Source organism: Benincasa hispida, chromosome 6, assembly GCF_027475165.1.
Source record: "Benincasa hispida cultivar pf3 chromosome 6, pf3_genome.v1.1, whole genome shotgun sequence".
Lineage (NCBI taxonomy): Eukaryota > Viridiplantae > Streptophyta > Magnoliopsida > Cucurbitales > Cucurbitaceae > Benincasa > Benincasa hispida.
In genome coordinates this window covers 56,136,505-56,148,891 of record NC_143483.1, presented here as the reverse complement: position 1 = coordinate 56,148,891, position 12,387 = coordinate 56,136,505, and the positions used below count along the sequence as shown (strand labels likewise).

General features: G+C 28.0%; 1 protein-coding gene and 1 long non-coding RNA gene across 2 annotated transcripts; one reads left to right on the top strand and one right to left on the bottom strand.

The window, feature by feature from the left end:
- Positions 1 to 8,327: 8,327 nt before the first annotated feature.
- LOC120079708 (uncharacterized) lies at positions 8,328 to 11,741 on the bottom strand. Its single transcript, XR_016530090.1, has 4 exons — positions 11,595 to 11,741; positions 10,856 to 11,076; positions 9,866 to 9,990; positions 8,328 to 9,733 (listed from the first exon to the last, which is right to left on the bottom strand). It is a non-coding gene; the product is annotated as an uncharacterized LOC120079708 (long non-coding RNA).
- Positions 10,999 to 12,383, top strand: MYB82 (myb domain protein 82). Its single transcript, XM_039034034.2, has 3 exons — positions 10,999 to 11,225; positions 11,417 to 11,546; positions 11,657 to 12,383. The coding sequence occupies exons 1-3, from the start codon at positions 11,096 to 11,098 to the stop codon at positions 12,117 to 12,119; spliced, it is 723 nt and encodes a 240-aa protein (XP_038889962.1). The 5' UTR covers positions 10,999 to 11,095; the 3' UTR covers positions 12,120 to 12,383.
- The last annotated feature ends 4 nt before the right edge of the window (positions 12,384 to 12,387 follow it).

Below are 12,387 nucleotides of genomic sequence, written 5' to 3'. Positions count from 1 at the left end.
ACCAAATTTGAGTATAGTTTAACTGAATTAGTGAAGACATTTATCATCAACTAATAAGTCAAATACTCAAATTTTTAATCCTTACACGTCAAGCAATATCATAACATTATAAATCAAAACATTATAATTGAGTCGAAATGAGGAAGGAGTGTTACAAGTTGCTCCTTTAATATATATAGAGCCATATCTATCCATACAAAACCCTCAAATTTGTTGTAATTTGATGAGTGTTGAGAAGGGAAATTTTGTATTGTGGTTGACATATAATTAAAAAAGAACACCAATATAATAACACCAATTATCCCATATATGGTATATAATCTTCTCTCATTTCAAACATTTTGTGATATCTAATTCAGTTTTTGTAGTTTTTTTAACCAATCTTTTAGTTTAAGGGTAAATAAAACTTGTATGCCATGTTTGATAATCAATTAGTTTTAACTTTTGTACATTAATCAGTTATGATTCTTTTTATTATTATTATTATTATTATTTACTTTCTAAACACATTTTCAAATTCCAAATAAGTTTCGAATTAAAAAAATAATAATTTTTAAAAACTTGTTTTTTGTGGTTAGAATTTGGAATAAGATTTCAAATATTTTCTTAAATAAAAATGAAAATCATGGTTAAAATGTTGTTGAGGAAGAAAGGTACCAATTTTAATAAAGAAACACAAAAAAACGAAATCATTTAGAGTCTATTTGGTTAACAATCTAGATTCTATTTTAGGTTCTGTTTAATTAGTAATCTAGATTTTGTTTTATGTTTTCAGATTCACTGAATTGAAAAAATATGTGTTTGGTAGACAATCTGAATTATATTTCTTAAAATTATTCTTGAATTGCGTGATTCAAACCATTCAAATTGTGAAAACAACATTTTTATATTTTCAGTATATCCAGATTTTGAATTTTGAATTTTAAAATGCATAATTATATTAAATAAGAACAAAAACCTTTAGAAATATAGTATATTAGGTAATAAACTCCATTCATTTTTTAAATTAAAATATGAGTAATGTAATGAAACATAAATGATCTAGTATTATAAATTAATAATTATAATTTTTTTTTTGAATAGAATATGTCTATAAATTAATTCATAATAGTCTATAATCAACCTAATATTTAGTAGATAACTAAAATTAGTTTTATGGTTTATATAAATACTCCATCAAACACATTTAAAACAAATAGCTTAAATTAAAATCTAATTTTTGGATTTACTACCAAACAATATCTAAAAGCATGAAATATGACCATATTTTCATTGAATTCCTTGTTTTATATTTCCGTTTTTACTAAAAAGCCCTTAAGTTTAGTATTTATTTATTTATTCTTTTTGTTTTTAAAGATTAAACTAATAAAGTATACTACTTATACATACGACTTTTTTTTAGAAGAATAATATTTTGACCATGAATTCGAATGTTTCTTTAGAAAAACTATAATAAATAAGGATGAGAATACAAGTATAATTTTCAAAAGTTAAAACGAACAAAATAGTTATAAAATGACCTTAATTTTCAAATAGAATAGTACTCTAAATTATATTGTGATCCATATTTGAACTAGATATAAAATAGACAACTACTTTGAAATGTATTATTAACTAAACACGACTTCCAATATGAGATTAGCTTGATGGTAATTAACATAATATTTCTCCTTAGTTGCTAAGGGTTTGATAGGTTTGAATCTCTCATCCGAAAAAAAAAAAAAAAGTTTAAATATGAAATGCTTCATTTCGATTAGGCGTTGGTCAAAACCATATTTGAGAGCGATTTTAAAATGCTTAAAACCACTTTTGTATTACGTTCAAAAACTCTTAAAAACATGACTTTAATCCTTCAGTATATATCAATTTAATATCTGCTTTTACACTTTTAATGCAATTTTTGTAGAATAAAATGGATCTTAAGTCACTAAAAAGCATGTTTCAAAGTGATTTTGAATATGCCAAAATTATTTTAAGAGTTTTAAAATCATTCTAAAATATGCTCTCTAAATATCATATTATGATTCTTTTTTTTTTTGACAATATATGGGAAGGGGGAATCAGACATTTTTAAGTACTTAAAAATAAAAGATAAATGAGATATGTGCATGTGTGTTAGAATCAAAAGAAAAACTCTAGTACTCTTGTATTAATTATAACCTACTCCATCTGTTTATGCGACGGTTTTTTTTTATATATAATTTCTTTAGATCTCATATATATCGTTCTTAAATGATGTTTAACAATATCCATAGTAATTTTTTTTCCAAGATCAAATGACATGTTTTTGTTCGTCTTTTTTAAACAACAATATTCTTCTAATTAATCCAAAAGTTCCTACCAACAACAAAACCAAAACTTGTCCCATAATTTTGATGCAAAAATGTTGTGTTGACATCACTATTATGCCTTTGTTGTCGGAGTTGGAAAAGTTGATTAAGACTCTTGACCCTCACTTTATAACAAAATATAAATAAAATACAAACCCTAAAAATAAAATAAAAAAAAAAAAACCAAAAAAAAAAAAAAAAAAAAAAAAACATTTGCTTTGATAATAAGCAAAGTGGGTGGGAAGTTGTGACTTTCATGGCATGTTGTGTCCCTTTCACTTGTTTAAGAATCAACTGACTCTTATAACTTGTGCTTTTGTCTCCTATCTCTATTTTTCTATGTTATACCATTTTATTTTTCCCCCCATCATTAACATATTTATTTATATTCCCAATCAAACATTAATTATAAACCTAAGGATTTTTCCAAAAAGAAAAAAAAAACCTTAGGGTTAAAAAAATAAAGAAAGATAAAGATGGTGATGGAAAAGGACCATTTGAAAAGTCCATATTGGACATATATATCATTCACACATACAACTTTCTTTCTTTCTTTCTTTCTATCTACAAGTGTTTAGTCAATGTAGCATCAAGATGGGCATACTCTCTCAAAGAGTTCAAATATTCCATAGGTAAAAAAAAAAAAAAAGAAACTAAAAGAATAGGATATCAAATTACAAGTTTAACCCAACTTTCAAATACGTATCTATTTGTTCCCTAAATTTTAAGAATTGGTCCAACAAATTCCTAAGGTCCCGTTTGTAACCATTTCGTTTTTTGTTTTTGGTTTTTGAAAATTAAACCTATTTTCTCTCAATTTGTTACCATGATTTGCATATTTCTTAAGTAAAAGAGTTGAGTTCTTAGCCAAATTTCAAAACAAAAATAAGTTTTTTAAAACTATTTTTTTAAGTTTTCAAAATTTAACTTGGTTTTGAAAACACTCCTAAAATGTAGTCAACAAAACTTGGAAACCAGTGGATGAAAGTGTGATTTGTAGGCTTAATTTTCAAAGACAAAAAAACAAATAATCAAATGGTTATTAAACGATGTCTAAATTTTCAATTTTGCGTCTAAATAGATCATATAATAAATCCTTGACCTATTTAACATTTTTCTAAAATTCTTAAATGTACTCAACACAAAATTTAAGTTTAGGATCACATTATTAGACATAAACTTCAATAGTATATCTATTAGATCCATAATTTTTTTAAAAAATTTAAACATGTGAAAGACTTATTAGATAATATAGAATTGAAAGATTCGAGACCTATTATACAATTTTGGAGTTCAAAGGCCAAAGATACATAAAGCTAGACCTAAGAATTTAGATATTAAACTAAAATCCAAATCCAAAATAAAATAGAGAGAATGTGACAGCAAACAGAAACAAAATGAGTCACATAAAGGTTGAGAAGAGAGGCAGAAGAGGAAGAAGAAGAGAGATGAACTGAACAGAAAGAAAATCAGAGGTGGGGCTGTTTTGAAAGCTTTCATTTGAGAATGATTGCAATTTTTTCCTTCCAACTTTTGCAGAGGGAATCTCAACTTACAGACAACAAAAAAAAAAAAAAGAAAAAAAAAAAAAGAAAAAAAAAAAAAAAGGATGATGGGTATGTCATTGTGGAATTAATAGGAAAAAGTGAAAGGAATCACAGCCCTAAGAAACACAAATCTGTCCAAATCATTCATTTCTAATCTTTGGAATTTGTGCTCTTATTGGATATAAAAGTTGCTAGCTGTTTCTTTTGGGTGTTGAATTTTTGGCACACTAAATTTCATATATATATATATCATAATAAATTATGTGACAAATCTTTTATTTATTTTTTGAAATATTTTAATTCTTTTTTGATGTTAATGATGAGTTGGAAAATATAGAGATAGACGCATCTTAGGATACACCCACGTAATTTCCTATCTTTTTTACACTATATACTCTAATGGTAATTTATTTACTAAAAAAAGCAATTTTCGATCAGTTTCTCTATCTATATGTGTATAAGATTTCATTAAATTTAATAATATTTTTCATAATAATCACTAAATCGTTACAAATAACTAACTTGATACTTATTAAAATTCAAAGATTAAATTGTTATAAATTTGAAACTGTAGAAATTAAATTATTACAAATTAAAGTTTAAGGACTAAATTGTTATTGAAAGTTTAAGGTGAAAAGTGGGTTTCAACTTTTATTTATTTATTTGAGAACTCTACGGTGGTAATTTCCAGCATTGCTCTCAATTGTTTGCAACACTCAAGAGTCATAAAATAAAACTATAAGATAGATATATGTTTTAGTCCAATATTGGGTTATTTTATCAATTTGGATTCTAATATTTAAAAAGTTTTGAATTCCTTTTATTTTTTTTTTTAAAAAAAAAATTGGGGTGAGACAACAAGTGGGGAATACTTCACTTTTTAGTTGAGTTAAAAGTTCCCCTAAACAGGCACAATACTTCATAATAAATTTAAAATGCACCAAATTCAAATTTTCAAACGATTTAACATATGATATTGTACTTGATACAAGTAATCGATCTATTCACATGTTGATATATTAATGGCTGAAAAATAAATACATTTGTATTTTTAAATTTATATGTCGCCATATCTTTTAATATTTAGCGATGATAAAAACTTAATTGAAAAAATCAATACATAAAAGATAAATTTTGAAAGCTCTGAAAAATTAGAGATCAAATTGGAAAAAAAAGAAAGAAAAGAAAACTTAATTGTTTGAGACTAAACATAAAATTAGCACAGAATTTTACATCAAATTAGGTGTCTAAATTATCAATAAAAGAGTACTATATGTTTTTCCAAAAATTTGTGTTCCTTCACTTTGGAAAATTTTACGTTTGATCTCATAAACTTACTTTCCCTTATTTTTTCCCCCTTTTTTCCCCTTTTGTTGTTTTATCCACATTCTAATGTTATTTTAACACACACAAAAAAACTACTACTAATAATAATAATAATAATAGTGGTTTATACGTGAGTAAAAATGGACAACTTTTAGCATTCAATATTTATCCTTAATTTTTAAAATGTTACACGTGTTTAATGGAGTTTTCAACCATGCCAAAATTCATAGGGTAGAACAAAAGTTTCACAGGTAAAATAACCTGAATTGATAAAAGTTAAAAGTAAAGCATTAAAAAAAAAAACTAAAGCTAAAAATAAAGGATAATAGATAAACATAAGATTTCATCTCAATATCAATGATGAATATAACTTATCAATCTTATAGTACTAAAAAAAAATCTTATGAAGATTGTGAAATCACTTCATTAGGATTCTCAACGTACCACTAAGATTATGCCTCTTTCAATTCAATCTCAATTTATATTTTGGACCAAATACCCATTTGAACACAAGCTTTGGTACCGTATTTGATAGACATGAAATTCTATCAATTTATTTGACAATGAGAGGAATAACTCATGTATCTTATAAATATTATAAGACCTCTTTATGTTTCTGGTGTTGACTATTTCGTTTTTTGTTTTTAAAAATTAAGCCTATCTCCCCCTTTCTTACAATCATTTGCATATTTCTTAAGTATAATGATTGAATTTTTAGTCAAATTCCAAAAACAAAAACAAGATTTTAGAAATTACTTTTTTTAGTTTTCAAAATTTGACTTGCTTTTTTAAATAATTGGCGAAAAGTAGATAATAAATAAAAAAATTTGAAGGTGAAAGTAACCATTTCATTTTTCATTTTTCATTTTTAAAAATTAAACCAATAAATACCCAAATACCCTTCTATCCCTAATTTTCTTACTTTGTTATCTATTTTTTACCATTGTTTTAAAAACTAAAAACAATAGTTTTTAAAAGTTTGTTTTTGTTTTTAAAATTTGGCTAAGACCTAAATTTTTTTTCTTTAACAAAATGTAAACCATTGTAAAAATTGAGAGAAAATATACTTAATTTTTAAGAACAAAAAATAAAAAACAAAGTCATTATCAAATGAGACCTTAGTTTTCAAATTTTATTTTATATTTTAAAAACATCTTTCTCACCATAAAACAAAATTATAAGATTGATATTCAAAATTTACGAAATATTACAAAGGGAACCTAAATTGTTATTATGTTTTTTTGTCATTTTTATTCAATCCGAGTCACAAATTAAAGATTGGTATTCGAAATTTGCGAAATATAAGTACAAAGAGAACCCAAATAGTTATAACAATTTTTTATCATTTTTATTCAATCCGACTCGAACAAATTAAAGGTCTATTTGAATCGACTTTCTAACAACTTAATTTAATTTTTTGCAATCAAAACTTTTGTTTAAAACATTGATTTGTTTTTTCTTCAGTGATTTATATTATGGAATCAATGCAGTTTCCCTCCAAGGCAAGAAGGAATCGTTTCCCAAGTTCCCAACAAACACTATTTCTTTGACTCAATATAACTATTGGAATGGAACATAGGATACGGTTGGGCAAAGGGAGGGACAAAAGATAGTGGGAAAAGAATAGGTAGCTATCCCATGGCAGAAAAAGAAAATTAGAGTTATAATTGAACAACATTTTTTTTTTTTTTTGGAGAAAGATAATTATTGAACAACGCTCTGTGTAATCCGACCATCAAATTCCTATTTTATTATTTATAGCACATTATTTCTGAAACCTAATAAAAGGCTTAAAGGTAGAAAATCAGATCACTATCAAATAATTAATCAGTTTTTCTATATTAAACTGTTTCTAAAGCCTAAACTTATGTTAATATTCCTAATATAAAATAATAGAGGGAAAATAAGTTATATAATGTGTGTGCACGTGTGTAAGAAAAGGACAAACATATGATAGAAGGGGACTGGGGAGAGAGATAAGAAAAGGGAAAAAAACAATGTGAGACAAGGATTGAGGTCGATGTACTAAATATAAGTGAACGTATGGTATTGAGTATGAATATGAAAAGGTGAGATTTTTAAAGAATGGGAATCTATTGTTATGCATTTTGATAAAATTCAAGGGTTGGAATGACTTGAATCTAGAGCAAACAACCAAATACAAAGTCGTGCTTGAAACAATTTGTTAAAACGTACTATATAACCTCTCTAATTCTCCTAGACATAACTAAAACTACGCTTTCTTTGATTGTCGATTTCTTAACACCATCTAATTGTTCCCACCGACGGATTTAATATAAGCCAAGAGGGAGGTTCAAGTACTAAAACCAATAGCTAACCTAGCGGTTAATAAGTTTAAGCTCCACTTCTTACCTTTATTTTTTAGAATTTTCCTTCTTTAACAACCCCTTCGATGATAAAAACCCCATCAATAAAATTTCTGGTCAAATCACAATTTTGTCACATTATACTCTTTTTTAAAATATTTTTTATTTTTTATTTTTATTTTGCAATCCAAAATAAGTATTTGCTCCTTTTACCTCTTCTAGCTTTTATTATTAGTAATATTATTATTTATAAAACATATCTTTTTGCTGGTAAAATGTACTTAAACAGAAGGATCGATCATTTTAAGAAAATATGAAACCTCAAATGCCAATTAGTATTTTGCATCGTAGTGGTAGGAGATACGGAAGAATTTGAACTTTTGACCTCTTAATCAATCATGTCTTAACTAGTTTGAATTGTATACTCAAACTTTGATCATTTGTGCTTCATTATTTTTCTAGATTCCAACAATATATAGGAATGAAAAAAGTTCAAACTTGATTCGTGGTCATGACTTAACCAATTGAGCTTTTGCCTAAAATATCATAGAATTTTATTTATTTATTTATTTATTTTGAAAAAAATACATTTTGGTTGTAAGTTCCAAACCTAGTCCCATTTGGTATTTCAATTTCAAAATATTACTTTAACCAATGAGTCATGGATTAAGTTCTATTTGGTCCATAAATTTCAAAATGTAACATTTTAACCATTGAATTTTGAGCTTAGTTTTCATTTTATACTTGAATTTCAATATTTTACACTTTTACCTCCAAATTCTTATTAATACTCCACATTTGGTCTTCAGAATCAACTTTCAGTTAATTAATTTACAAAGTTATGACGTGAAAATCTATAAGTAATTTTAGTTTTAATAGAGGAAAAAATAGTGAAAACTATTTAAAAACTAGAGTCTAGATATAAACTATACCAAAAACTCAATGACCAATAGGATATTTTCCCCATTTTTTGAGAAAGGGAACGAATTATTAAAACAAAAACAAAAAACAGTTCTCAAAATCCTTTCACCCCGCTTACAGAACAGAATAAAAAAAAACACTTTAACCCATCACAGTGCTGCCCCCTCATCACTGTGATTTTGTTATTAAAAAAAATGTTCAAAATGAACAGTTTTTAATGGATATTTTTTACTCATGAAAGGGTCTAAAATATCAAAGTTCAAACAACAAAGGCATGAACTACCATCAATAGTTCAGAACCCTTCAGACAAATTTAAAAAGTTCATTTTTTAACCATTCCTACAAAAAAAAAAAAAAAAAAAAAAACGTAAAATTTAAAGTTTAATGATCTATTAGATATTTTTATTCAATGACCTTTTAGACACAAAATTGAAAATTAAAAAAATCAGACAAATTGCAAAAACAACACTTATAGTATGGTGGTAGTTATAATTGCACTTTTAAACTTTGAAAGGTAAAAATTGGGCCTCTAAATTTCTAAAAATGTTAAAACTGAACCCTCAATCTTACAATAATCATAGAAATTGAACCCACAAATGAAAAAAATTGAACCCTAAAACTTATACAATTATACAAGTTTGAGGGTCAAATTTTAACAATTGTATAAGTTTGAGGGCTCAATTTTTAGATTTGAAAGTTTAAAAGTATAATTGCAACTACCACCATACTTTAGGAATAATTTTTTCAATTTGCTCTTCAAAAATCTATTAGACACTTTTTAAAGTTTAGATCCTTTAACAGAATACTTAAAAAGTTCAAAAGTTCCCGAAGTAAATTTGTAGTTTACTCCTAAAAAAAACCCATAAACACGAAATAGTTATCAAAACCCCTTTCACCCCTCTTTAAAGAAAAAGATAAAAAAGTTCATGAAACTATTAGACATTTTAAAGTTCAACTACCTTTTAGACACAAAATTGAAAATTGAAAAACCTATTCACCACTTTTTAAAGTTTAGATTTTTTAAACAAATTTGTAGTTTACTTCCTAAAAATCCATAAAGAAGAAATAGTTATCAAAGTCCCCTTCAAAACCACAAAAAACAACAAACCACAAATAAAAAACAAGCCAGCCCTTGTTAACCGATAATTTGGAAATGCTAATTCTAAGTGGGAATGGAGTGTGGGTGTACCTGATATGGAGAAGAAGCAGGCAGGTAGGTGCAAAAGGAGAAAAAAAAAAATAACAGTGATGAGGGACAACACGGTGTAGCCTGTGGTGCAGCCTGCAGGCAGATAATCAATAGAAAAAAAAATTGTGATAAATCATATCAGTCTATTCTGTCGCGGTACCTATCTATTATGCCAATGGACACACAGAAAACTTCAATTATTTTTCTTTCCAAACTTGTACGTACCTCAAGACGATGACCCAATTGGCTGCTTGCTTCCTCCAGCAAAAGCTGCCATTTTTTATCTCTGAGTGCCTCGCTCAAGAAAGCTTGTTAAATACTTAAGCCTCCAGGTAGAATAGCTCTAGTACCTTCCTTCACATGACCGATAACAAAAATGAATAGGGTCTAAAATTTTATTGTCGTTCTTTGTTTATTTGATTCGATTTTATTTCTTTACTTATTCTTATGGTCGTCTTCATTTATTTATTTATTTATTTTCAATCTTTAGATTTTATAAAGAATTTGCCCCAACCATTTTCATTAAAAAAAATGCCATTTGTGCAGGCATTAAAGAGACTTGACAACTTTTACACAGAGTTCAAGATCAAACTAAAATAAAGGAATTTATAAATAAGGAGTGAAAGTTCAAATGCACAAATTGAAATATAACCTAAACAGCATTGGAAAACGGAGATTAAAAAAAAAAAAAGTTGAAGATTTGCTTAAACTTTTATCTTTTTAGACAAAAACTTTCTAGAAAAAATTTAGACCTTATGCCCCCACACGCATACAATTTTTATTCTCGGGAGAAGGGTGGTGAACAATGATATGAAATGGAGCGATATGTATACACAATCCAAAGGGGAAAAATTAAATTGTTCTATAAAACAAAATCTTAAAACTATTCAGTTAAAAACAAACTCAAGTTCATCCGTTTTGTCTAGGTGTATATCTAACAATAATTCTCATTTCTCATTAATTCAAACATAAAAAATAAAAAAAAATCACTCCCATCATATTCTAACCGGAAAACCAAGCAAATCCCAGACAAACTTATAATGACATGTTATGGAACAAACGAGTCATGTTTTTCAAAAACTTATAATGAAACCATTTCGTTTCAAATTAAACGCCTCCTGTCAATAAGGGCCAAACTAGACTTCCCTCTGTTTTATACTCTAAAAATAGTATTTATTTTTTAGCTCAATAATCTTCTATCAAGTAGAGAGATACCTGTCTTGATTCAGAAGCAGGCAGATACGCTTTTAGCAAACCAGGGCCCTCACGTCAATCCACCAGCGCAAAGATTGTAATGATAATGCATGCATGACCCAACATTGCAACATTCTGCGAGTAATATATGACAGCGCTGGGTGCCCATTTTGCTGTCATATATAGAAAGAATCCAATCATGGTAACCATCATTACACCCTGTAAGTGGTATTGTCACCAACCTGAAAAGAGGAAAGAGTGATGGAGGAAAGTAAAGCGATGAAGCAACAGCCGAAGAAAAATTTGTGGAAACCAGAAGAAGATTTGATCCTCAGAAACTATGTGGAAACTCATGGTGAAGGGAATTGGGCAACTGTCTCCCAGGAATCAGGTAAAAAACAAAAATTTCTCTAAGACTATCTTTAATAACTGACATAAAACGTGCATGGTTGGCTACGATTCATCTTTCACAGAACTCTATAGCACACAGTGAGATGAAGATTTTTTAAATCATGTTATGCATATATCAGGAATTATAATTTTCATTTATGTGTGCGTGCGCTCTCCTCCCCCGTCTCTTAGGTTTGATGCGAGGTGGGAAAAGCTGTAGGCTGAGATGGAAGAATTACCTCAGGCCTAATATAAAACGTGGGGGGATGTCCAAAGAGGAAGAGGATCTAATTATCCGTATGCATAAACTTTTAGGCAACAGGTCGGTTTGTATTGCATTTAACCTCTATAAAGTTTAATCAATACTTACTGTAAAGAGAACATACTTGCTGAATGTTTGGATAATTTCAACTGTGTTACTTCTTCCATCAGATGGTCATTGATTGCTGGTCGGCTTCCTGGTCGAACTGATAATGAGGTGAAGAACTACTGGAATACCCATTTAAACAAGAATGGCCTGCAAGACAAAAGAAAAGCTAATGCCTCGAACAGCTGCAAGAAAAATGATGATGACAACGATGATGATGGGAATAATAAGAAACAGAAGAAAGTTATCAATCAGACTGGTTATCCTCAACCACCAATATGCAGTGACAACGGGACAAATTTGGCTCATGATACACAGAGAAGGAACCAAGAAGAGAACAGAGAAGTTACAGATCCTTGGAAAATTGATGACATAAGTTCTCATTATAATATAAACTCTCCAATGGTTGCGGCAAATAACGTGGCATTTAATTTTGACGACGAGCCTTACTTTGACCACCTTGATCCTTTGTTCCTGTTTGAAGCATTTGGATGCAGTAGTGTTGATGCATCACTGGACAACATGTAACTTGTAATTCATTAGATTTTGAGAAACCACATGCTCAGGTAGGCTTCTTATTCTTTCCACCCAGTAAGATGGTAAATTGCCACCTCTTTTTAAGATTTGGGACGAAAGCTTCAAATTCAAGGAAACCTTTTCCTTTACCCTTTGAGCTACTTGTCACTACACATTGTAATCTAGCAATCAGAACTGCACTTTCAAAAAACATCTTGGAATCTACCAAATATTACAGCATGGTAGTTGAACATGACCTTTATATTCTAGATATCATTAT

Bases quoted from the DNA above. Each gene is read 5' to 3' on its own strand.
- MYB82 (XM_039034034.2), top strand. From the start codon at position 11,096: ATGGAGGAAAGTAAAGCGATGAAGCAACAGCCGAAGAAAAATTTGTGG. The intron at 11,226-11,416 runs GTAAAAAACAAA...CCCGTCTCTTAG, and splicing joins AACTGTCTCCCAGGAATCAG to GTTTGATGCGAGGTGGGAAA. The intron at 11,547-11,656 runs GTCGGTTTGTAT...TTCTTCCATCAG, and splicing joins CATAAACTTTTAGGCAACAG to ATGGTCATTGATTGCTGGTC.